Consider the following 25,517-nt stretch of genomic DNA (forward strand, 5'->3'; position numbering starts at 1 on the left):
CAGGCTTCTCCACAAAACTACTAGTGTGTCTCATGACATAGTGGCTAGTTTCCCCGCAGAGAGACCTTTGATGAGGTCAAGAAGGCAGCTGCAGTATCTTTTATGACTTAGCCTCAGAAGTCACACACCTCTCACGTGGTCAATTCCACATTATTCTATTAGTCACTCAGACCAGCCCTGATTCTGTACGGGAGGGGGCCACACCGGGGTGTAACTACTCTAAGGAGAGAATCGGTGGGCATCATCTTGAAGGCTGGGTACCAAAGAAGCCAGGGTTTCCTCTATTATCAAAACAAGCAGCTTAAAATAGCTCCAGAGAATAATCTATAAGTTAGCAAAATATTATCTCCGCGGTGGTATAGAGTCGTGCGGTTGAAACCCCCCAGGATTTGTTATTAGCCAGACCTGGGTTCAAATCCTAGCTATATAATCACCCATGATGTCTTCTTGCCAATAACTTTTAACCTAATCTAATAAAGGCTTTAGATCTCAATTCCAGTTTACAGTCAAAAAAGGCGTTACCAAACCAGTTAAATGACACTCCGAAGAAACAGGCAATGTGGGACATTCTATCAGAAAACTAGCCCGTACTTCAAAAAGTCAGCGTGGTGGGGAAAAAGGTGGAGGAGCTTTACTAATTGAGACCAAAAATACTCACACCCATAGAGGGGACAAAGCCAGTAAGGCAAAACGGAAACAGTGTTGACTCCTACGGGGTGAGGGGACGCTGTAGGATTTGTCTGTGTGTGGAAACCATTCTTAATAAAAAGTCAAGGTTGAAACGTTCTAGTTGTGCGGTTTAAGGAGCTGTGTGACCTTGGGCAGATCCCGCACCTATAAAACACGCTTAAAAACACCAGCCTCCCGCGGTTGCGCGGATTAAGGGTGTATCGCCCGATGCAGGCGCCCAGTGGCAGTTGGGTCCCGCTGCCCTCACTGCTAACAGGACGATCCCACGCCGCGTCCGGCGCGCAGGGGCCGCCGAGAGGCGCGCGGAAGCGCCCCCCGCCCGTTCCCCCGCCCGGGAGGGGGCGGACGGGGAGGAGCGGCCCCAGGGAGCCCGCGCGGCCGGGGCTGGGCGGCCGCAGCGCGGGCAGCGGAAGTAGGCGGGGCGCGAGAAAGCTCTCTCCCGGCCTTCCTGGTCGCGTACCTGCCGTGCAGGTGTCAACGTCAAGCCTGGCATCGAAGGAAAAAGGGGGGTCCCGGGGCCTGCGCGGCCCCTCGCGGTGGCTGGGCCGGCCTGGGCGCCGCGGCCTCCCGTCCAAGGGCGCAGACGGCCGGCGGGGGAGCGCGCGCCGGGGTGACTCAACTGGGCGCGGGGCGGCAGGACGGCGGCTTCCGCCTGCGTGTCCACACGTACTCATCTTTCCAAGTTTTCTACAACAATGGTTGTGTGTGTTTAAGTGCTCGGGAAATAAACTAAAAATGGAGTCATTTCTGGCTGCTTCAGAGTTACAGTGAGTATAACAGGAGCTAAAACTTAGCACATGGTGCCTGAGAGAACAACTAAAGGACCACTGTGGATACTGATTAAGGGAAATGGGCCTGTAATCCCAGCACTCTGGGAGGCCGGGGCGGGTGGATCCTTTGAGCTCAGGAGTTGGAAACCAGCCACAGCAAGAGCGAGACCCCGTCTCTACTAAAAATAGAAAGAAATTAGCGGGACAACTAAAAATATATAGAAAAAAATTAGCCGGGCATGGTGGCACATGCCTGTAGTCCCAGCTACTCGGGAGGCTAGGAGTTTGAGGTTGCTGTGAGCCAGGCTGACGCCACGGCAACAGAGTGAGACTCTCAAAAAAAAAAAAAAGAGAAATGAGAATGTGACTTGGGTGTTAGAATACCAAGAAATTATGGATAATTTTGTGAGATAGTGGCTTTATCAGGCACAAATTATCAATAAAAATATCCATTTCCTAGAGATGGATGCTCAAGTATGCAAAGGGTGAAACTGGCAATGTCTGCGAGTTGCTTTAAACAAATACTACACCAAAGTTTTAGTTGCTGCTTTGTGTAAGAGATGTGGTCATTGACCTTTGTAACATGAGGATGCTTTGAACGCAAGTCTGTAGTACTTTAAGAAATGGCAGAAACAGACCCAGGTGGGGAGGCTACTACCTACCCCAGCCTCTTTAAAGCATCATATCTAGAAAAGGCTTTGTAAAAAGTCCAGTGTCTCGCTCAGTAACAGCCCTGAGAATGTTGGCAGTTGGTGGAGCTTTCCAAGGTTAATCATTTCTTTCCTGAATCTTAACGTTTCTTTCCCTTCACTTATTTCTGGCATTTTGCCCCTTGCAGGGCAAACCTCACTGGCAAATCAGAAAGTCACATAGAAAATGAAATGAAAACTGTTACTAAGTTCCTGTCTCCACCCTGGCCCCAATGGACTTTTCAACCTTCTCTTTAGGCCATTTTTGTTTCTTTTTTCTTTCTTTCCTTTTTTTTTTTGTAATATAAAAATAACCTACTTTCACCCTACACGAACTTTGACTATCTTTAGGCCATTTGATGCCCAATAAGTAGTAAATGAATTCCTAGTTCTTCATTCTCTGAACCTTCTCAGGATTTTTTGCTGAGTTTGCAATTTTTAAAACAAGGCTGACAATAGGGGACAGTGGTATGACAGGAGACAGGATTTCAGTGGAAAACTGCACCAAGGGTGCTCCCTGTATCATTTAGTTAGTTTGAAGGTTTACAAAGGATTGTACAGTTTACATGAATCGTCTCATTTAAAGCTCTCCTCATTTTTCTAGTAACCCCACAGGGTAGGCACGTTTACAAATCCCATTTTGCCAACTAGGCCCCTGACTCTTTAAGAGGTCAGGTCACTTGTCCAAGTCACAGCAACCGGAGCCGTGGGGCACAGTAGCCAGCAGCCCTAACCATTGGGCTGCACGGTCCTCGCTGACCACCCCGCAAATCTGTCAGATCTCGGGGCCATTGCACCGCCACCCCAGGGACACGAATCTAAATGGTCGAAGTAATGCTCCCGCCTCCCCCCGCCCCCCCTCTCGACCCCCGCAGCCAGGAGCATTTTTCAGTCTTTTGCACCAACCTCATTTGCAAAGTCCCCTGTTGCGGACAAGCTGGCAAGTTTTCGGGGGGTGGGGCTGTGGGGTGGGGCTGTGGGGTGGGGGCTCCGTTCCCGCTCTGGGCTCGGGCTCCAATCACCGGGCCTCCCTCGCATAATCCTTAACGGTTAGAGCCCATGGGTGCCAAGGTGGCCGAGATACTCGGGGGCTGCAGCCTTTTTTCCGGGGGTCCCGCGGGGGCCGGGAAGCGGCGTCCCTACCCAACCAGCCGTCCGAGGGGTCTGGGGAGGTCCTGGGGGCGTCCCTGGAGGTCCCCCGAAGGCGTGCGGCGCACTCTCCCGCGCAGGTCCTTGAATTTCTGGCTGGCTACGTGCCAGGGCCGGCGGAGGGGGCGCATCCAATGAGAGGCAGGGGGGAAGGGCATAGTGCATTTAAGGACGCGGGAGCGCGGCGCAGCCCCTGCGCCCCTCGCCGCTGCTGCAGCTGCGCTTTCCGCCGCCGAGGACACCTCCCCGCCGCCGAGCCTGCCTGCCCGCCGCCATGCTCTCCGCCCGCGTCCCGCTCGCCCCCATCGGGGACAAGCAGCTGCGGGTCTCGCCGCTGAAGGGGCTCAGCCTCGCCGACAAGGAGAACACGGTGAGCGCGCGGCGCGCAGGCGCAGTAGGGCCGGGCGCTGGGCTGCGGGCGCGCCCCGCGGGAGGGTGAGGAGGGCACCCCGCAGCCCCTCACGCGCGTCTCCCCGCAGCCCCCGGGCCTGAACGGGACCCGCGTCCTGGCCAGCAAGACCGCGAGGAGGATCTTGCAGGAGCCCGAGGAGCCGGTGAGTGGCGGGCGTGGGGCCGGGAGAGGAAGTCTGAGGACTCCGGAGCGTCTCCGCGCCAAAACCGCATTGTCTCCTCGGCGCCGCGCGCTTTTCCCGCCAAAGTGTACCCGCCCTGAAATGACCTCCTCTGTGCATATGGACATTTCCCTCTAGTCCTAGAGTCTATTCCTCTTATGTTGCATAGGGAATGCAGTGTGACTGTGAACATTTATGCATCGAGCCACGTGAAATGCCCATTGAAGGTACTTGGCCGAGAAAAATGGCAATTTTATGTGGTTCGCCCTGTACTTAAATTTTCTGTTATTTTTCTTCCCCACCAGAAAACTAAAGTACCCGTCCTGGAGGATGAACCACTGCTGAGAGAAAACCCTCACCGCTTTGTCATCTTTCCTATCGAATACCATGATATCTGGCAAATGTATAAGAAAGCTGAGGCTTCCTTTTGGACGGCCGAGGAGGTAATCGGATTCAGGAACGTGCACGGCGGGATTATGGAAGACTCCTGCAGGGGCGGTTATAACTTGTCGGAGATGTACTTAGATTCCTTTGGGGGATGGTTGCCCACTGAGGATGTTAGATGTTTTATTTGGCAAAGGGAGCTCTGTAGGTGAAGGGTATGTTCATCAGGTCATGCTGGTAGACTTAAAATTTGAAAGTGCTTTAATGTGAGGTCCTGCAGGCTTGAATCTCTTCCCTTTGTGCTAAAATTGTGAACTTCTAACCTCAGGTGGATCTTTCCAAGGACATTCAGCACTGGGAAGCCCTGAAGCCTGAGGAGAGATATTTCATATCGCATGTTCTGGCTTTCTTTGCAGCGAGTGATGGCATAGTGAATGAAAACTTGGTGAGTTTCCAAAAAACAACTTTCATTCACTTGAAGATTTAGCGTAGACCTAGAGAACTAGGTTGCTTTTGTCTTTTTAATTTTTCCACACTGAATATTTGTGTGTGTGTGTGTGTGTGTGTACACATATATACATATGTATGTTACATGGCAATTCGTATTTTGCAACCCAATTTGCACTTATTTCTCCTTATGATATTTTCCCTGACTGGAGAAGCTCAAAGGCGATGTTAAGTGGTAGTAATAGGTTTACTCCTTATGGCCACGTTTGCTCTTTCTTCTTGTGGCTTTGCTGTTTTAATAATTTGGTTGCATATATCTTGTGAATGGATCCTTCTTGCTATGGATTAGGAAAGAATGAATTAATAATCAAGTGCTACACTGAATTGTGAAAAATTGTATTAAATATATATAGAAACAAACTATACTGGTACAAAGAAGGGACTGGAGTGATACCAGTTTCCATTGACTGTTCTCTTCAAGCGTAACTTTTATATTTTGCCACTAGGTGGAGCGATTTAGCCAAGAAGTTCAGATTACAGAAGCTCGCTGTTTCTATGGCTTCCAAATTGCCATGGAAAACATACATTCTGAAATGTATAGTCTCCTTATTGATACTTACATTAAAGATTCCAAAGAAAGGTGAGTGTTCAAGTGGTGTGCAAGATGTTGAGGGCTCACTAATTGTTAACTTTATTTCAAGTTTTTTAGTTCATACAGGGATAAAAAGGACTCCAGAATGACTAAGCAGTCATAGATGTTTCTAGCACCCATGGGCATGTCTGCTCTTAGCAAGGAGCCTAAATTCACTTTATTAGTCATTCACTTAAAGTTATGAGTGTACAGTTGAACAACCAATCTAGTGCCTGTGCTTTTTGAAAAAACATCCCTATTTCTCCCTATCTTGTGTTGAAAAAGGAAAAAACAAAAAAAAAAAAAAGAAAGAAAGAAATCCCTCGGTGCTGGGTATGACATAAAGTAAAACTCAGGTCTTGACAGTCTTTTTATTCCTGTGACAAACCTGTTGAGAACTTAGAATGTGGGGCTGGCGAGAGAGAACTTGTCCCTTAAGGAGCTTGCAAGGTCAGCTTTAGGGGAAGGAGCCTTGTACGGGTGAAAGTGGCAAAGCTGAAGCCTAAACTGGCTATTGCAGACTACATGGAAGCGTGTGAAGAGGGAAAATGAGCAGGAAGTTGAAAGGTCTGAGGAAACTCTTTGTGAGTAAGGAGATTTGAACCTGTAGACAAAAATGAGAAAAGGTAGAGGCAAGATTGGGGGTATGACGGGTGGGATCAGGAAAGTCGGGGGCGGGTAAGCCTCAAGAACATGGGACAGGCAGGCCAAGTCCCTCAAAGAGGAGGGAGGGCATTAAGATGGAAAGAACAGAAGGAGCCCAGTATCTGGTGACCTTTGCTTCAAGAACACACGGCCATCTGGGTGGGAATAGGCTGGGAAATAAGTAGACTCCCAGGGTGGGCACCAGGATGAAGGGAAGCAGAGGAAGGTAGTAAGGAGGACCCAGGTAGGTGTCAGGCCCACCAATTTGCTTTCCTAATCTGGGGTCAATGGGGTAGCTTAGAATTCTAGTAGGAAACAATCTTAGATGGTTTAGTTTATTGATTTAATTATAGATGTGGCAGTTGGGTCCCAAATAATGTCCCAATGATAGTCTTTGGGGCTGTTTACTTAGTGGGGTAACAGCATAGCAGTTAAGATTTTATGGTTCTTCAAATTTAAAGAAGATAGGGGCTCTGAACTGTGATCTGGACTTGAAATAATGAAGGCAGTATTGCCCCTGGTATAATGGACTAAGTTTTAGTGTTCATAGACCTTGGAGCTCAGTGTGGACTACAGAGTACCTAAACTTGTATTAGTCAACATAAATGAATGTTGAGGTTTCTAAAGGAACACTAGAGGGAGAAGCTAACCAGTAAGGAGAAAACTTTTCAGTGTGAGTTCTTTTGGGGAAAGAATTGGCAAGTACTCGAACCTGGCCTTTGTCTCAGCACTCTTATCTAGAAGTTTGTGATCAGAGGTCTTGTCTGTGATGTTGTAATTGCTGATGCTATATATGCCTACTAGGGAATATCTCTTCAATGCCATTGAAACGATGCCTTGTGTTAAGAAGAAGGCAGATTGGGCCTTGCGTTGGATTGGGGACAAAGAGGCTACCTATGGTAAGGAGACCTTTGACCCTACTTAAACCTGAGCTTCATTTTTTTAAGTAATGTTACTGGGTTGTTGGCCCTTCCTACAAATACCAGCAGTTACTCACTAGAAACATTTTGCTGTTAACCGTTAAATAGGAGAACGTGTTGTAGCCTTTGCTGCAGTGGAAGGCATCTTCTTTTCTGGTTCTTTTGCATCGATATTCTGGCTCAAGAAACGAGGACTGATGCCCGGCCTCACATTTTCCAATGAACTTATTAGCAGAGACGAGGTGAGTCTAAATGAAATAACAGGCTGGCTTGTTCCCTAAACATCCACAACTCTTAGGCATGCTCTTCTGTTCACTGAAGGGGACCCAAGCTATCAGATGGCATTTCCACATTTAATATGTGAGTTCAACCATGTGCATACTCAGCAAAGAAGGAAATACTTGCATTCTCAATATAATACATTAGTATATACATACTGCCCTACAGGCTGGGATGCACAAAACTATAAATACTTGATGGGGTTTTTTAAAGGGATGTTTTATTATTCTTGCCTGGTATTATATGTGATCCTGTTCTACTTCAGAGTTCATGATAAGCATCTCAATGAAATGAGGGTTCATTTTCGTCCAGTGTCTTTGAATACTCTTGGATTAAACTGAGGAAAGGAAGGTAAAAAGTGCCTAGGTTTAAGTCACATTTGAAAGGCAGGGAGCATGAACCCTACTATACTTGGAGCCCACTGGGCATATCAAATACTTGATCTCACCTTACAGGAAGATCTTCCTTCCTGTGTAGGGACAGAAGCTTTGAATCGTATCAGAGTTTCATACACTAAGACTTGACTCACTTAAAATTGCATCAGATTTCCTGAGCATCTAAAAACTAGCTAGCCTTGCCACTGAGGTTTGCCTTTCCTGCAGGGGGTAGTGCCAAAATTGGAGCTCACAGCTATAGAAAGAATACTTTGAGCAAAAGTTATGGCTCCTCTTGCCACTACACAGAGGAATAGACCTGCCTGGTCCTTATCTAGGTGGTAGCATTCAGGGCCTTGGGTGGGGCTGTGCCTGCCTCAGTGGCATCAGCAGTTGAAGTCATCTTCCCTTTGACAGTTTCAATGCTCTCAGTAAGGCTGAGCAAGTTGTATAAGGAGAATGCAGAAAAAGATATAGCATTTTCATATTTCTTGCCAAAGTCTTTTGACTTTCGTGATCTTGAACGTTTTCTTCTAGGGTTTACACTGTGACTTTGCTTGCCTGATGTTCAAACACCTGGTACATAAACCGTCGGAGCAGAGAGTAAAAGAAATAATTATCAATGCTGTTAGGATAGAGCAGGTAAGTAGGTGGTGTGTATGGGTCCCTCTAGTGCTTGCTGGATGCTTTTTTGCTTCAGTGGTATTTAGAAGCTATATTTTGGTCCCTAGGAGTTCCTCACTGAGGCCTTGCCTGTGAAGCTCATTGGGATGAATTGCATGTTAATGAAGCAGTACATTGAGTTTGTGGCAGACAGACTTATGCTGGAACTGGGTTACAGCAAGGTAAAGTATTGTTTATACCCTTCTGCTTCTTTTGAAATTGTTGTTCTGTATTTATATCTTGATGTGAACCTTTTCAGGTGTTCAGAGTAGAAAATCCATTTGACTTTATGGAGAATATTTCACTGGAAGGAAAGACTAACTTCTTTGAGAAGAGAGTAGGCGAATATCAGAGGATGGGAGTGATGTCAAGTCCAACAGAGAATTCTTTTACCTTGGATGCTGACTTCTAAATGAACTGGAGATGTGCCCTTAATTTTGCTGATTTTTCCTTCTCATCAAAAAAAAAAAAAATCAGCTGAAGTTTATTAACCCGCTACACTCTGAATTATCCAAAATATTCATTAACACCATCTTTAAAACTGTGTAGCTACCTCAAAAATCAGTCCTGTTTATTAATAATACTAGTAGTAGCACCTAGAAGGAAAGAGTATTATAAAAATTGTCCGTTTTTACAGGCTACGATTTCACCATAACAGTAAGAGTGGCAACCTTGTCTTTATATCGTGGAGACCCTAGTGAGTGTGGCCCAGCAGAATTAAACATTCACTTATGCCACAAGGCAGTTGAAAGATGCAGCCTCCCTGCTTCAGACCATATTTTAAAGTTTACTTAACTTGTTTGTATATAAAACTTGCACTTTCTCAAAGAATAACATTGTTCATACTGTCAGGTCTAGCCTGATTTATTTGGTTTTTACACCAAATGCAAAGTATTCTGTTTACTACCAATAAGAGCCAATTTGAAATTTACCAACTGACTATTACAAAATAAGTTAAACCTGTGTAGACTAAGCATGCCATTTCTAAGCTTTATTTTCTTTAATGAATTGAAATACTCTTTAACCGACTTTAAAGTCAATCCTGGGCATACCTATATATTAGTCTCTTGGTGCTACATAGAAGACAGGTTGTGTTCTTTATCCTGTAGCCTGGGTAGAGTGTTGTGGGATAAAAGATAAAGGGTCATCTTTTAGGGCAAGGATCTTCTAACCCAAATCATTAGGAATGATGATCTGGGCTGACTGCTAGGGGCCTGGTTTTCAATATGTATGAGGGGGAGAAAATACAATTTATTTTTTTAAATTGAATTTTCCCCAACTTCTAGCTGATATGAAAATATCCTTGAAGAGTTTTCTTAGGTGGAGCCTAAGGTATTATTGTAAATTTTATAGTCATCCTCGAATGGAATGACTCGCCTAAGATCTTGCTCTTGTTAAGTGATAAAATCAGGATTGAAGTTGGCTCTCCTAAGAGTTGTTTATTCTGCTTTTGTTTAATTTGCATATAAGTATGTACTGTTGAGAGTTAATTCATTTATATTTACTATATCATTTAAATTGGAAAATATTTTTTTAGTGTGTATATCCTTTTAGATTTTACCTATAGTTTATGCTTTGAGATAAAAGACCCAATAGTGTCTTTAAGTTCATAATTGACTAAACATTGCTTTATGCAGTTCCAACATTTGTCTAAATCTGAGCATCATCTGGTAGATTCTCAAACTTCAGTAGAAAACTAGCGTTGTATGAGTTATTAATAATCCATTTAAATTAATTTCAGAAGATAGCATAAGCTAATAGATATAGAACTAGTTTGAATTAATCTGCCTTTATGTTTGGAAAAATAAAAAGCTGAGACATCACATGGAAGATGATGCATGATAACATGTTCTTTTGGCCCCGTTTGTTAACTGATTGTATTGTATATTGGCTGTTTGTCCAATGACTTATTGTTAGTTTCCTTCATTTACTGTATAAATAGTCAATTTTGAAGTTCCTGTAACAAAACCCTTTCCTATCTTTTAAATTATTGTTACCGTCTGGGCGTGGTGGCTCACACCTGTAATCCTAGCACTCTGGGAGGCTGAGGCAGGAGGATCACTTGAGCTCAGGAGTTCGAGACCACCCTGAGCAAGAGCAAGACCCTGTCTCTGCTATTCCTAGCTACTCGGGAGGCTGAGGCAGAAGGATTGCTTGAGCCCAGGAGTTTGAGGTTGCTGTGAGCTAGGCTGACGCCACGGCACTCTAGCCTGGGCAATAGAGCAAGACTGTATGTCTAAAAATGAAATTATTGTTACCTAAAGTTAACAAGTCCAGATTATATGATCCTTACACTTGTGCAACACTAAAATGAATAAAGGCTTTGCCTTGCATTGTCAGGTACAGGCGGAAGTTGGAATCAGATTTTAGGATTCTATTTCCCATTAGCTGAGTAATGTGTGGACTAACTTCTGCCAACTCAGATTTTTTTCCTGATCAGTTGAAAGGGAATCAAATTTTTAGCATAAGTCCCAACTTTTTTGCACCAGGGACCTGGTTTCATGGAAGACAATTTTTCCACAGATGGGGGAGGGCGGAGCTCAGGCAGTGATGCAAGAGTGATGGGAAGCAGCTGTAAGATACAGATAAAGCTTCGCTCGCCCTCCTGCTGTGCAGTCCAGTTCCTAAGTTTCAGGGAAGACAGTTTTCCCATTTTTCCACGGGTGGGGGTGGGGGGTGGGGCGGCTCAGGCTGTCACGCGCAGCAGTGTTCCTAATAGGCCCAGGACTGGCACCGGGCTGCGGCCCAGGGGGTTGGGCCACAGGCATACAGCATTTCAGTCTCAAAATTTAATACTGCACAAGTGGCAAACAGTGATCTTATGTCAGTTCCTTGATTGATAAAATTTGTATTTTAATTCAGAAAGAAAAAATTACTTTCGGTAAAGGGTTGTGAGCTCACTTTTCATCAGTTGTGGGGAGGAGACTTTCCTCCTGCCTGTTCTAGCACAAGGTGTATAGGAGACAGGTACACCTGAAAGGTGATGTTACATGGCACATGTGAAGCTAGGACTGAGTGGAACTTCCCAGCCATGGGCAAGCCACCTCTGGGCCTGTCTTCCTGTTTGCACAACAGATGGGGCCACAGGCCTTCACAGCTGGAGTTTGCTCTGTGCTCTCTTAGCCACTGACCTGTGTGGACTTCCGCGTGGGTTTGAATCAGTCCCTCTGTCTAGAAATGCCCTTTCCAGATTCAAAATCCCACCCACCTGCACAAGGCCTGTTAGAGGTCATGACACCTGTCCATTCCCAGACCAATCATTTATCCCTGTGTGTCGCACATGCCACTGCCATTTGGTTCCTTGGTCATCTGACAAACAGCTCATCGGGTGCTGTTCTCGGTGTGGAGGTGGGCAGTGAGCCGGAGGAGCAGTCCCACCCCTGTGGAGCTTAGAGAGGAGAACTTCAGGTTTAGTCCTAGAGGGGAGTAGGTCTGAAGTGTCACGTGGTGATGGAGTCATGGAACCAATATTGGGGAGGAACCACAGAATTGCGAGATGGGTGGGAGTGATTAGGAGAGGTCTCACGGAGAAGGTGAGTTTGCGATGGGTGCGTTGGGGCTCATGTGACTCCTGTGTGATTCTCATGAAGATTCCTCCCTGTCAGAATGTCTTTGTGGGCACAGGTTTTTATCCATCTCTGCGTGTCTTAGCACAAGGCCTTCAAGGATCAGGCACTCAAGGGGCGCCTGGTGAATGAGGAAATACAGTAGTCTGAGCTGAAGTGTTCTGGGGTGGATGATGTCATTGGCAAAGGCATGTGCTGTGTCCCAGAGGAACTTTGTAGAGGGCTTTGCCTTTGCACCCCAAAGGCGCTCCATGAATGTCGGGTTGGCTGCAGGCCTGTTGGGGAGTCCAGCCTGTCGTGCTTCAGGAGGATCATCAGCTATTAGAACAGCCTCCCTGTGGGCTGCTGCGGTCCCGTCCTCCCCACCTGCACCAGCTGCCCATGTTGTACCCTCCCACGGTGCTCAAGGGAGGGCTGCAGCAGGCGTGGTGTGGTCAGACCACGGGGTCAGCTAGACACAGATATAATACTGCAGAGTACTCATTAGATACAGGCTCATGGGCCTTACCCCAGACCTACCAACCAGGGAGCCTGCAGTTTTAACAAGATTATCCCTGGTAGATTCTGGATGGGATGGACTTGTGACGTAACCAGTGGTTTTTAGTCCTGACTGCGTTATAATCACCTGGGGGCTTTTAAAAAACTACCAGTGCCTGGATCCCACTTCTGGAAAAGGCAGTCCAGCTCATTTTCTTAATTTGTGTGAGCTCTAGACATGCTTGTGTAAGGGTTATATCCCCTCACATGTACAGTCGGGGCCCTGCTCGAGTGCAGTGGCCAGGCCTGGCAGCTGAGAGCAGCCCTGTGAAAACCTTTTCCCTGTGCCTGCCAGGCACTGCTGTGGCCTTGGACCCAAGCTAAGGACGTCCTTGTGGAGCAGGGGCCAAATGGGTGTGCGAATACCCTTGGGCCAGGAGCTGATACGCTGTTTGTATGTTTTTTGAGCATCAGTGGCCCTGCCAGTGTTGGTTTGGAGGGCCTGGTGACGGCTTGTCACCGCTGAGCAAGACAGGCCCAGCCTCTGTCCGTGTGTGGCTGTGGCTTTGGGGCAGTGGGATTGGGGGGATTGACCTGTTGAGACCAGACAGTCCGTGGGTGCAGAGGAGCCCTCCTGGTGTCCGTCCGGATGTAAAGGGAACACATCTGTGGTGTCTCCTTGCCATTTCCGGAGGGGATACAAGGTCAGATACAGCTGAGGAGTGAGTCTGAACCGAAAGGGTATGTCTGAAGGAATTATCCAAAAGTAGGTGGAAAATAGGAAAGGACAAACAGAATGGGAGTGTGCACATTTTAAAGGGAGTTTGAAGGATGGAAGGAATGGATAGGCAGTGTTTGAAGTGGTAATGACCAATGATTTTCCAGAATTGACTGACTCATCCTCAGAATCTGGAACCCTGAACAAATCCCAGGTCAGATCATTGAAAGTTCGTACCTAGACTCATGACTGAAACTGCAGAACATACAGACGCTGAAGTTTACAAGAATGAAAGGAATGTTCCCTACAAAGGAACAATCAAACTAAGTAAATTTCGACAGCCACAGAAGCCACAAGAATCATATCTTAAATGCTGTAATTACTGGGCTAAACTATTATTCAGAAGTAAGATAAATATATGTTTAGATTTTGCTATTCACATCCCCTCACCAAAACAATTTCTAAAGAATATACTTTATGAAGTAAAGGATTAAACCAAAAAAAGGATGATGAGGAAAGATATAGGTAGGGCCTCAGTGACTCTAAGCATTGATAAAACCAAATGGAAACTGGGTGTTGTGGCTCTCGCCTGTAGTCCCAGCCACTTGGGAGACTGAAGCAGGAGGATGGCTTGAGGCCAGGAGTTTGATACTAGCCTGGACAACATGTCAAGACCCTGTTTTTACAAAAAGGTTTTTAAAAATTAGCTGGGCATGGTGGCTGATGCCTGGACTCCCAGCTACTCTGGGAGGCTGAGGCAGCGGGATCACTTGAGCCTAAGAGTTAGACATTGTAGTAAGCTGTGATCACACTGCTGTACTCCAGCCTGGGTGACAGGATGAGGCTCTGTCTCTAAAGAAAAAAACGCATGGAATGAGATGACCTGCTTATCAAAACCATAAGCATAATAAATGTAAGTAGACTAGCCAGTTAAAAGAAACATCAGGTTCAATTAGAAGAATGTTAGCTGGAAGCTACATACCAAAGAATATAAAAGGATGGATAAAGAGGGGGAAAAATTTATGCTAAACACTGGCATTATAAGAAAAAAGGACATGAAAGCAAAAAGACTTATTAGAAATAAAACTTACTGATCTAAAGAACAATTTATCCTCTGGGAAGATACAAGGGTGGTAACTGCACCAGACAGCATGGTCTCTGCAGTGTCTGGGTGTTATGTCATAGTCTGGCCTCCCCGGGGACCAATGGAGTCCTTGGCTCAGTGACCAGAGGAAGCCATGTCTCATCTTGGTGCTGACCTTAGTCACTGTTTTTATTCACTCATTGTCCTCCCCTGGTCCTGTACATAGCCCCTGGATTTGCTTTTAAGCCAGTTGCAGAGAATTTTGTGTCTCTATGCGATTGCTTAGAAGCTCACACATTCCTACGAGACATGAGAAGCTGCTCCATCCTTCTGTTTAGCAGGACTACCAAAGTGTGCCTCCAGGGGCCAGCCTGGAAGGGGCAGGGTGTAATTGAATGGCCCTTCACAAGAGAATGGTGCGAGTTATGCAGTTTGGCTACATTGTAGCCTAGGGACCAACGGGGCAGGGTGGGGGGTTGTTAAGGCTGGGATGACACCAGGTGGAAAGTCTGTCACCAGTGACAGACTGGTTCTCAGCACACGCTGCAGTGGAGGTGTTGGGTCCTCAGCCTGGGACAGGCGGAGCCTTCCTGGGTGTGGGTGGGCCTGTGAATTTGAAGGACTGGAGCCAAGGCTGCCAGTGACCTAGAAAAGACCTCACTCTGGACCCTCTGAATAAGGTGAATTAGGTGGACACGATGGCAGGTGTGCCTCAGGAGTAGGTGTGGCCTTGAAGAGGCTGGCTCTCCCAAGGCCACCAACTGACCCCTATGCCCTCTGTCAGAAGTGCCCAGCCACAGTTCCTGCCACCTGAGCCAGGCCTGGGTCTTGCTTTCAATTTGGGGGTTGGGGGAGAGGAGGCGGCGCTCTTTCTCCTGGCCTTGGAGTTGGTGGGCAGAGGGTCGGGGGCTGCTGCAGCGGAGAGGATGGCCTGCCTGAGAGTGGAGCCCACCCTGGGGGAAGGCGACCGGATCTGCGGAGAAACAGTCCCTGTGACACTTCACCTCTTGAACCCAGCCAAACCTCAAGTCCACACCCCAGACTTTTCACTTAAGTAAGCCAATAAATTCAGAATAGAATAAGGCTGATTTTCCTGCCACATGCAGCAGAGTTCCACCCGAACAGAACCCACGGAATCCATTTGATCTGCACGACCACCCTGGGGCAGAGGTCATCATCCCTTTCTTATAGGTGTAGCCACAAGGCTCAGGGAGGTCACACACCTCACCGAGGATCACACCATGAGCAGTGGCTGACCAGGGCGTGAACCTGGGAGTCCAAGTTCAGCAGGGCCTCATGTCCCTTACTGCGCACACTTGAGGGAACAGGCATCCCAGCCTCATTCATGCTGGTCAGCGAGCCCTGTGGGTGGGAAGTTTGTCCCTCTCCTGCCTTCCTCCTCCCCATAGGGGTGGGGGCTGAGCTCTGCTTTGCACCTTGTCAACATGGCCCTGGGGAGGGGAGGGCAGGGGTGGGATAACACCAGCCCAGGCTTTTGACCAGGGGCTCTAGTAAGGGTCACAGGCCTGCGCTGTGCTGCACAGCACTACGAAGGTGGCTTATGGCTACGTAGGGAAGGTGAGAGGTACTCAAGTAACTAAATGCGATCCCAGGCTTGGGAATGGGTGTGAGTGAGAAGCAGTGACCTTGGAGGTGGAAAGCTGGAAGGTTCCAGCTGTTTCCAGAAAGCCCTGGAGCAGTAGCTGCTTCTGGGTAAGGGCTTACCCTGAGCCATTCCTCCCCTCCAGTGCAGGGGAGTCTGGCCTCTTCAGGGGCCCCCAGGACTGAGCTAAGGAGGGATTTGCTTTGGAAGCCTGGGAACAGGCCCTGGGGCTGCTCTGGCCTCCCTTGGACCCCCTAACCCTAATCTCTTGAGTCCAGTGTCAGTTGCTAAAGGACATTTCTGTGCCACTGAGAGCCCACAGCTCCTGTTAGTGCAGGGGCAGCTACAGCAAACGCTTTAGAAAGGTCTCCCTCTTGAGAACTATCTCTGGAGCCAGTCTCGCCACTTGTGAGAAGGTTGACCTTGGGAGGTGTCACATCACCTCTCGGTCTCGGTTCCATGTTGAGAACCAGGACTAAATCCGGAGCAAATGGGCTTGTGAGAATTAGATGAGTGGAGAGTGCCTGGCATTCTTTAGAACAGCTCTTGAGATACAGTTCACACACTATTCAGCTTATCCATTTAAAGTATACGCTGGTTTTTAGTGTTAATGTAGTCACAGATAGGTGCAGCCACCCCATAATCCTCACTCCAGAAGACACCCGGCACCCACTAAGTCACTCCCTGTCTCCTCCCGCCCAGGCCTGGGCAGCCACTGGTCCACTTCTGTCTCTGGGATTAATCTGGTGCATTTTTGAGAGGCTCAACGTGTGGGAGTTAGTATTGACAAAGGCTGGATTTTCCTTCTAAGAGATCGTTTAGAATGTTAGAGGCCACAGAGGGAAGTCTGATGTCCATTTTAGAAGGATCTTTCTTTCCTGACAAGGGAGACCACCTTGCATTAAAAAAAGATTCCCCCAGCCTGAGCAAGAGTGAGACCCCGTCTCTACTAAAATAGAAAGAAATTATCTGGCCAACTAAAAAAATATATATACAAAAAAATTAGCCGGGCATGGTGGCTCATGCCTGTAGTCCCAGCTACTCGGGAGGCTGAGGCAGTAGGATCGCTTAAGCCCAGGAGTCTGAGGTTGCTGTGAGCTAGGCTGACGCCACGGCACTCACTCTAGCCCGGGCAACAAAGTGAGACTCTGTCTCAAAAAAAAAAAAAAAAAAAAAAAAAAAAAAAGATTCCCGGGACATGGCCTGGGAGGGGACTTCACTGCTATGAGCTGGCAACAAACCGGCTGGGAGTGAGGGTGTTGAAGCCTTGAGTCACTCCTTTGGGGGGACAGTAGGTGGATTTGGGGTCTGCTCCTTCCTGTCTTGCTGGCTGTGGTCCCAGGATTCTGCTTCTCTCTTGTTCCAGGGAATTTGGCGGGTTGAGCTGTCCTGGGTTCTGGGGAATTGGAAACAAGTCCTAGAGCTTTTGGGAACACAGAGGAGTCTTCTGTTGGGGCTCCCTTTGGTTTCTCACTTGCACCTTCCCGACTCCTTGGGTCCTCATTCTGTCACCCCAAGCCCTCCAACACCAGCCGAGCATGTGAGGCCAAGGTCAGGAATCTAAGCCCGTGGGCCTCATCTCAGCTGTGCCAGGTTTTGAGCAGACCAGGAGAGCTAAGAATGTTTTACAAAAATCAAAAGAATAACGTTTTGTGGCATTTGAAGATTCTACAAAATTCAAATTTCAGGGCCCGTAAGTAGTTTTGTTGGGACACAGCCACAGTCATTTGTTTATGCCTTCTCCATGGACAACACAGACTTAAGTAGTTGCCACAGTCTGTATTTTCTATCTAGACCTTCGCAGAAAGTGTTCGATGACCTCTGAGTAGGATGTGGCCTTGTTCTTGAGGGGCCCAGGGTGGAGCCAGGGCGCAGGGGGTAGTGGGTGGTCAGTGGGGGGCCGAGCTGCCCCGTGCCTGTGCAGAGAGCTGGTTATTGGAGGGCGTGGTAGCCGGTCACTATAGATAACTGTGAGGATCCTGTGGCCGCGTGGAAGGCTGTGTACAGAATAACAATAAATGAAAATAGCAGAACATGAAACTGTAGGTACACTGTGGTTACAGTGCCATAAACGTGTGCACATGCACAAAGACAGCTTGTAGCGCACAAGGAGCGATGAAAATGGCGTCTGGGTGGTGGGAGTGAGAACAGTTCTTTCTATTCTGTTCTTGTGTTTTGATTTTCCTGTAATGTTCTTATAATAAATATCGGTGAGCAGTTGCAGCCTAGGGGAAGCATCTACCGGGCAGATGGCTGTCCCCAGTCCCGGAAGGGGTAGAGGCAGAGGGAGCCTGCGCCCTGGACTTGGGTTAGGGAGGAAGTGCCTGGGGAAGGTGGAGGTCGGTGCCCTTCACTCCCGTGAGCTGGGGGCCGGGGCTGTGCAGACCTGAGTTGTGATCCGTGCGTCTGCGCACTGTGCCGTCGCCCCTGGAAGTTGCTCAGAAGGCCTGGGATCCCTTCGGCAGCCGGGAGCCAGTTGCTTCTGTCCACGAGGGCTAGCTAGGGAGGGCCGTTTGGATCCCCTTCTGTCTGGCTCCAGGCCTGATGGACTCAGCCGAGTCCAGCTCTGCCGCTGATGGGCTGTGTGCCCTGGGACTCGGGTTAAGTCTGTAGGTGGCAGAGCTGGGACCCGCCATCCACCCACCCACCCTCTGCTTCCAGGGTCCTGCTCAGAGCTTCACAGAGTTGGTGCATAGCTCAGTGACATGCAACTTGGGCTTGGGCTGGGCTGAGATGATGTCCCTCATGTCAGTGTGGTCGTCCCCAGGGAGACTGCCAGCCCCTCGTGGGTGCATCCATCTTTTGCATCACATCCCTGGTCTCTGCCAGCAGAGGCCTGGGCACATGGTGGGTAGACAGTGAATATTTGTGATTGTGACTGGATGGAGTGGGCTTGGTGCTTCGTCTTGGACTCAAAAGTGTTTGCCCTTTAGGGTTCCAAGGTCACAAGGAGGAGGATGCGATTAGCCCTGAGAAGGGAGGAGGGTGGGAAGGAAGAGGGGAAGAGCCCTGGACCTCTTCTTGCTAGGAAGGAAGGAGCAGGTGGGGCTGCAGGTGCTGTTCCAGGTGCCAGAAACAGCACCCATGAGGCGGCCATAGCGTTGGGGAGGGGGTGGGGCCTGGGGCAGGAGCAGGTTGCTTCAGGCGCATTCACTGGGAGCCCTGCCATGTGCGGGGTGTGTGTTCTGTTCCAGGTGCTGGGAGAGCACGAAGCACAAAGATGAAGTCCGGGCCGTCGTGGAGATGGCACGCTGGTGGGGAGACAGAAACCGCCACCCACCCAGGGTGCTGTGAGTCAGAGGGTGAAGTGCTCCAAAGACCTGGAAAGCAGGGAGGAGGAGGAGCAGTGGCTCTGTGCGTGCTCCTGTGGGGAGAGGGAACTGGAGGAGGTGGGAACAGACCATGTGGTTAGCAGAGGAAAGCGAGGTTCAGCCAGAGAGGGCAGGGTAAGTGCAAAGGCCCTGTGGCAGGAATGTCTTTGCATAGTCAGAGCAGAGTGAGGCGTGGCAGATGGGGTTGGGTCAGTGGGGTGGGGGGTGGCAGGTGTCACAGGGCCTTGTCGGTAGGCCCAGGTAAAGAGTTGGGATTTTGATCCGAATGGGATGAGAAGCACGGGCAGGTTTCCGATCCTTGAGTCTTGAAAGGAGCTCTTCTGTTTCTGTGTGTCAGGCATCCCTCGGGTGTCCCGGTGGAAGCAGGAGGCTGATGCATCTGTCTAGGTGAGAGGTGATGGTGACTTTCACGGTGGGGAGGAGGGGGCAGCTGCGGAGGTGGTAAGCAGGGCGGTCACCTGCTCTTTCCTAGCTCAGTGAACAGCACCCCCAGGCCCCAGAGGCCAGGTCAGAAATCCGGGCCTTACCGGCCTCTGCTGTTCTGTGTGTGGCCAGGCGAGGGAGCCTCCCACCTTCCCGTGTCCCTCAGCCCACAGCCCAGGCGGCGCGGTCCTGCCATCCACCCCCAGCCCAGTGATGAGCCCGGCCATATCCCACCCGGGCTCTGGCTGCCCCACCCAGAGTTCACCCTTCTCCCATCTGTCGAGCACACGGCACCCAGGGTGATATCTTAGCACGTTAGATGAGGATGGGGGCTTTATGTAACACAGTGACATGCAGGAGGCCTGGGCCCTATCTGAGCCCTGGGCCTTGTGGACTTCACGCTGCCAACCCTGCCTCTAGCCTCCCTGAACTTGAGCTTTTCGAGCACGCGCCTCCCAGCCTTTCCCTCTGGCCCTTAGACCCGTCCACCTGCTCCTGATCTTCCGGGTCTCAACTTAGAGGCCGCCTTCCCTAGGAACCTCCCCAGGCCCAGTGAGGCCAGATTAGGGGCCCCCGCTGTGCCCCCATGGCCTCCGACAGCTTATCACACGGAATCATACTTGTCTGTTCGGTTCTCTGACACCCCGTTCCCAGTTGTGACTTCCCTGAGGGCAGGGATGGGGTCTGCTGTCCCCCAGTGGGGTGGGACACTCAGTTCTGTCCATACATGTTTATTGAATGACTGAGCACATGAGTGGCCCACGGGGGGAGCCGCTGTGTCTGACACAGTAATGTGAGGGTCCCGCTGTGGAAACTAGTGGAGATGGTGACCGGAGCCCCTGCACCCAGAGTGGTGGCCCGCCAGGGGGCTGGCTTCCACCCCCCACTTCCCTTCCTCCTCTCCTTGGCCCTGTCCTCCCAGGCTGCCCCACGAGTGGCTGTCGATGCTGACTGGACACATGCCCACCTGGCTGTCATTCTTCACGCACAGGGCCTCCTGGGGACTGTCCTGGAGCCCCGAGGGGTGGCTGGAAGCTGGAACGTCAGGCCTTTAGGGCCAAGAAACTGCATGGAAGGCTGAATCCTCAGGGGACCCCGGCTCTGGGCCTGGCTGTGCTCTGCTCTGCGGACGGGAGTGGAAGGAGGCGGTGGCCCCAGCCCGCACCTCTCCTCCAGCTCTTCCAAGGTCAGAGATGGGGTCTCGGATCGACTTGCTAATGCACAATTTATCTCTTTCTCAATTTTCTCTGGAACCTGTGCTTGTATAGCTGATCACGTGATGTGGTGGGGACTGAGTTTTATGAAGCTGTTAGCAGAGCCCCATGGGCATCCCTGTGCTTCCAGAGATTGCTGCGGCCCGGGCTGCAGCTCTAGCTGCCGACAGCCGCCTGCCTTCCTACACCGCGCAGCTCCCTCAGCCCCAAACACGCGCGTGACCTTGCGATTCTGGCCCCGCAAGGATCCCGACGCGCTGTTCCCATGTGTAGGTGGATTTCCTATTTTTAATAGCTAAGTTGTTGAGAAATTGTAAGGGTTCTACTTGCTTTTGAATGGAAGGCTTTCAGAACTATTTATTTATGTCTTTGTTTCTATAGAATGCAGGAGGTCGTCTTTGTCTGGGGAGGCTTGGCAGCAGAGGGGGTCACCTGCGAGAGGCCCTGGTATTGGCTCGCGCCTGCTGTCAGTAAATGTAGAACACTGAGCGCCGAGGGGGCCCAGCCAGCTGCCCTGGAAGTCCCAGCTCTCCAGTGAGGGGAAGGCGGGGCGGCATGAAAGCAAGTGATGCCCTCACAGGCTGGCGGGGGTGACGGCAACTTGTGCAAAGTGTAGTGTGAGTGCACAGCCAGAAGTCCCCAAGGCTGCTGGAGAATCAGGGAAGACATCAAGGAGGAGGTGGCCTTTCCCTCAAAGTGTGAAGGATAAGTAGGAGTCTGGGGCGCGGTAAAGGCTGGAGGGAGGGCAGGGCGGGAGGAGGGAGGCTCTTACATGCCAGGCAGGTGTGCAAGTGCTTGGCAGCAGAGTTTGCAGAAGCCAGCAGCTCAGTTTGGTTGGAGTTGGCCTGGCCAGGTCCTCAGGGGCTTTCAGTGCCATGCTGAGGGGTCTGAACTCTATTCCAAAACCCTCCCAAGTTTTAACTGGGGTGTGACTTGGTGGTGGGTTAGAGCTACGTTAGAGGGTTAGAGGAGGGGATGGTTGTATTCACACCTCATGGGTGCGGTGTGAACCGTCTGGGGGATGGACACACTTGAAGCTCTGACTTGGGTGGGGCAAAAGCAATATATGTAACCTAAACATTTGTACCCCTGTAATATGCTGAAATAAAAAAATATTTAAAAAAAAATCCCATGTTGTGCCTTTTTTTAAAACCTCAAAGTGAAAATAATTTCAGAAATAAAAACAAATGAAAAGGAGCTACGTTGTTCAAACTGTCTCAGATTGATTTCACGTGGAGACCTAGTGTGCACACTTACAGGCTGGGTGTCCTGAGCCACAGTGACCCTTGCTGTGTGCAGTGCATCTCTATTCTGTTCTGTTTCATTTGTCCTTTTAAAATGCCATTTGCAGTCTTCTGCATTGATTTCCTGTCTCCCTGAATGTTTTTGATCCGCAGTGCGGAACAGCGCTGGCCTGGGGAGAGGGAGATCGAGGCAGGGGCCCAGGCAGAGGCCGCTGTCAGGATGCAGCCAGGACGTGATCAGGGCACCGGGCGCCCGGCCTGGGGTGGACACCAGAGACTCCCGAGTGAAGGTCCCCAGTGGCCGTTGGCCCCCAGGCCTCAAGAGACTCGAGGCAGCTCCCAAAGCAACAAGAGGGGCCCATCGCTATGAGCCACGCCGATGATCCAGCAGCTGTGGTTTCATAACTCAGACACATTGCGTGGTGTCTGAAAGCCATTTCATTAAATGTCACATGGAATCAAAATAGAAATTACATCTCTGGGACAAAGCCCATTGAGCCAGGAGCCAGGCATTCTGAATTGGAACCAGAAGAGACTCAGAAGCAGGACTGTGGCTCCCAGGCTGCCTGTGTTTGCGGGGCCAGCCTTCCCCTCCCTCTCTCGCTCACAGATGCGGCAGGTGGTCCTGGAGCCGGCCCACCTGCAGTGAATCAGAAGTGGCCGAGGGAGAATAGTGACAGCCCCCTTGCTCACACACCTCCTACGTTCCCTGTGCCAAGCCGAATAGTTTGCATTTATTAAATATGATCGCGGATCCTCATCTGCCTTCTGGGAGGGAAGCACATCTTATGGATGAGGGCCCTGCAGCTCAGGGAGGTTAAGGTGATGGGCCGAGGTCAAGCAGCTAGTGAGAGGCGGAGATGGGGCTAGAACTCCAAACTCCGTGGCTCCAAAGTCCACCTTCTTTCCATACCCTTGGCTGCCTCTTTTCCTAGTGCTCCTTGTGTTTTGGAACTAGATGATCAAAGTGGAGAGACACGAACTGATTCAATCAGAATGTTTGGGGAAGGGACCAGGACCCTGGCATTTTTAAAGCTCCCTGGTAATTCTGATGTGCAGCTAGGGCTGGGTGTCTTCTTCTCTAGTGGGAAGGGAAGAGATGTGAGTGGCCCTGTGTCTGCCCTTTGTCCCAGCTGCCACCTGCTGGTCCATCCATTCAGCCTTTACATGAGAAGGATCCTCTGCTGAGGGCTGGGTGTGTGCCAGAGCTGGATGGAGTCGGGGTGGAACAGGCCTTGAGGGGTGCCTGATGAACCCAGAGAGGGGAGGGAGAGGAGGGCAGTGCAGGGGCAGTGACCCCAGGCATGGGTGGAGGGAGGGTATGCACAGGTAGTGAGGAGATGCCTGGGCATTAGTTTTCTAATCCATTAATTTTTACTTTTTTGTGTATTTCTTTCTGTCTACTATTTTTAGTTTTATTTTATTGGATATATAATTTCTTTTTTTTAATTTAAATTTTTAAACTATGAATTTTCCTCTGAGAACGTTTTTAGCTGAATCCCATAGCATCTGCTATGCAGTGTATTCATTATTATCTCTGTGTGTTCTGCAGTTTGGGTTTTGACTTCCTGTTCAACTCATGAGTTAACAGAGTTTTTCTCTTCTCCCCCAAGATGGTAGCTCCTTTTTTGTTTTTCCAGGTTTGTCATAGATTTTTGGTTTTATTGCACTGTGATTAGAGAATGTTATTCACATTATTTCTACTTTTTGGAATTTATTGAGATCTTTGTGGCCTAATAGATGGCTAGTTTTTGTTTTTGTTTTATTGGTACTTGAATAGAACGTACCAACAGAAACGTGTTCTGTTTTCAGGTCTTCTGTATCTTTATTTGCTTTTCTTTTATGTCGTCTGTCATTGGCTTATAGACATAAGTCGGCTTTCACTAATGTGTTTCTTTTTTTTTTTGAGACAGAGTCTCACTTTGTTGCCCGGGCTAGAGTGAGTGCCATGGCATCAGCCTAGCTCACAGCAACCTCAGACTCCTGGGCTTAAGCGATCCTACTGCCTCAGCCTCCCGAGTAGCTGGGACTACAGGCATGAGCCACCATGCCCGGCTAATTTTTTTTGTATATATATTTTTAGTTGGCCAGATAATTTCTTTCTATTTTTAGTAGAGACGGGGGGTCTCACTCTTGCTCAGGCTGGTCTCGAACTCCTGACCTCGAGCGATCCACCCGCCTCGGCCTCCCAGAGCTAGGATTACAGGCGTGAGCCACCGTGCCCGGCCACTAATGTGTTTCTGTTTCTCCCTTTATACCTTGTAGTTTTTGCTTTGTGAATGTTGATGCTGCGTTATTTGGATCATAGATATTTAGCTATTATGTCTTCATTACAAATTATACTCTTTATCATTATCAAATTCCTTTTTGTGTCTTATTTAATGCTTTTGTTCCAAATACATTCTTGTCCGTTGTTATTAACATCAAAACTCCTGCTTTCTTGGTGTTTTCGTTTGCCCAACTTACCTTTTCCCATTCTTTTATTTTCAAAGTTTCTACATTGCTTTGTTCTAAGTTTGTCTCTTGATTACAGCACAGAGTTTGGTTTTGCTTTCATGTAATCTGAAAACCTTTTTCTTTTAATGGGCAGGTGTAGCCCATTTACATTTATTGATACGACAGATAATAGTATTGATTCTGTCATTGTTTTGTGTTTTTGTAACTTTTATTTTATTTTAATTTTTTTTTAATTTTTATATCAGGATATTATGAGGGTACAAATATTTTGGTTACATTTTATGTCTTTGCCTCACCCAAGCGAGGATTAGAGGCATGCCCTTCCCCTCTACAATGCTCACTGCGTCCATTAGTTGTGAGTTTACACCCCCCAACCCCCTAATCCCTGGGGAATATATCTACCATGTGAGCACTATAGTGTTGATCAGTCAGTGCCAATTTGATGGCAAGTACATGTGGTGCCTATTCTTCCGATCTTGTGATACCTCACTGCAGATAATGAGCTCAAGCTCTATCCAGGAAAAGATAGGTGCTGGATCACTGTTGTTTCTTATAATTGAGTAATAGTCCATTGTATACATACATCAAATTTGAATAATCCACTCATGAATTGACGGGCACTTGGGTTGTTTCCACATCCTTGCAGTAGTGAATTGTGCTGCCATAAACATTCGGGTACAGATGTCTTTGTTACAGAATGTCTTTTGCTCTTTTGGATAGATGCCTAATAGTGCTAATGCTGGATCGAATGGTATTTCTATTTTTAGCTCTTTGAGGTATCTCCCAATTCTTTTCCACAGAAGTTACACTAATTTGCAGTCCCATTTTTGTAACTTTAATTTTTAAGTTTTTTATTTCCGGTATGTACAATGTTTTTATTTTTATTTATTTATATTTATTTGTGATAGGTAGGCTCTCATTATGCTCCCGAGGCTGGAGTGCAGTGGCTGTCGCAGCAGCAGGCATAGTGCGCTACGGCCTCGAACTCGGGGGCTCCAGCACCCTCTCGCCCAGCCCCTTGAGTAGCTGGGACTGTAGGTGCACCCCACCCACCTGGCTACTCTTGTTTATTTTTTTGTGGGTATGTTTATTCTGATAATTTGGTTCATAATTATGACTGTATAATACCCTTAATTCCCTTTTTTTAGACAGTATATTTCCTACTAAAATCACTTATGAAAAAAGT

General features: G+C 48.7%; 1 protein-coding gene across 7 annotated transcripts; it reads left to right on the forward strand.

Moving 5' to 3' along the window:
* The first annotated feature begins 3,475 nt into the window (after window positions 1–3,475).
* RRM2 (ribonucleotide reductase regulatory subunit M2) lies at window positions 3,476–21,109 on the forward strand. 7 transcript variants are annotated; one of them, XR_006734619.1, is made up of 12 exons: window positions 3,476–3,668; window positions 3,778–3,852; window positions 4,176–4,313; window positions 4,583–4,699; window positions 5,208–5,341; window positions 6,782–6,876; window positions 7,006–7,139; window positions 8,088–8,192; window positions 8,282–8,395; window positions 18,856–19,380; window positions 20,408–20,899; window positions 21,012–21,109. XR_006734619.1 is itself a non-coding variant. In XM_045549032.1 (10 exons), exons 1-10 carry the CDS (start codon window positions 3,573–3,575, stop codon window positions 8,623–8,625), a joined length of 1,161 nt encoding a protein of 386 aa, XP_045404988.1. In that variant the 5' UTR covers window positions 3,477–3,572; the 3' UTR covers window positions 8,626–10,166. The 7 variants fall into 7 exon arrangements, 1 of the variants encoding a protein (XP_045404988.1); XR_006734621.1 differs by having other exon boundaries at window positions 20,408–20,602; window positions 20,761–21,109; XR_006734620.1 differs by having other exon boundaries at window positions 18,856–18,951; window positions 19,331–19,380; window positions 20,339–21,109.
* Window positions 21,110–25,517: the final 4,408 nt, after the last annotated feature.

Source organism: Lemur catta, chromosome 4 (assembly GCF_020740605.2).
Source record: "Lemur catta isolate mLemCat1 chromosome 4, mLemCat1.pri, whole genome shotgun sequence".
NCBI lineage: Eukaryota > Metazoa > Chordata > Mammalia > Primates > Lemuridae > Lemur > Lemur catta.

Coding starts and splice junctions, on each gene's coding strand:
- RRM2 (XM_045549032.1), top strand. CDS start 3,573: ATGCTCTCCGCCCGCGTCCCGCTCGCCCCCATCGGGGACAAGCAGCTG. Junction 3,669..3,777: donor TCGCCGACAAGGAGAACACG/GTGAGCGCGCGG, acceptor GTCTCCCCGCAG/CCCCCGGGCCTGAACGGGAC. Junction 4,700..5,207: donor GCATAGTGAATGAAAACTTG/GTGAGTTTCCAA, acceptor TTTTGCCACTAG/GTGGAGCGATTTAGCCAAGA.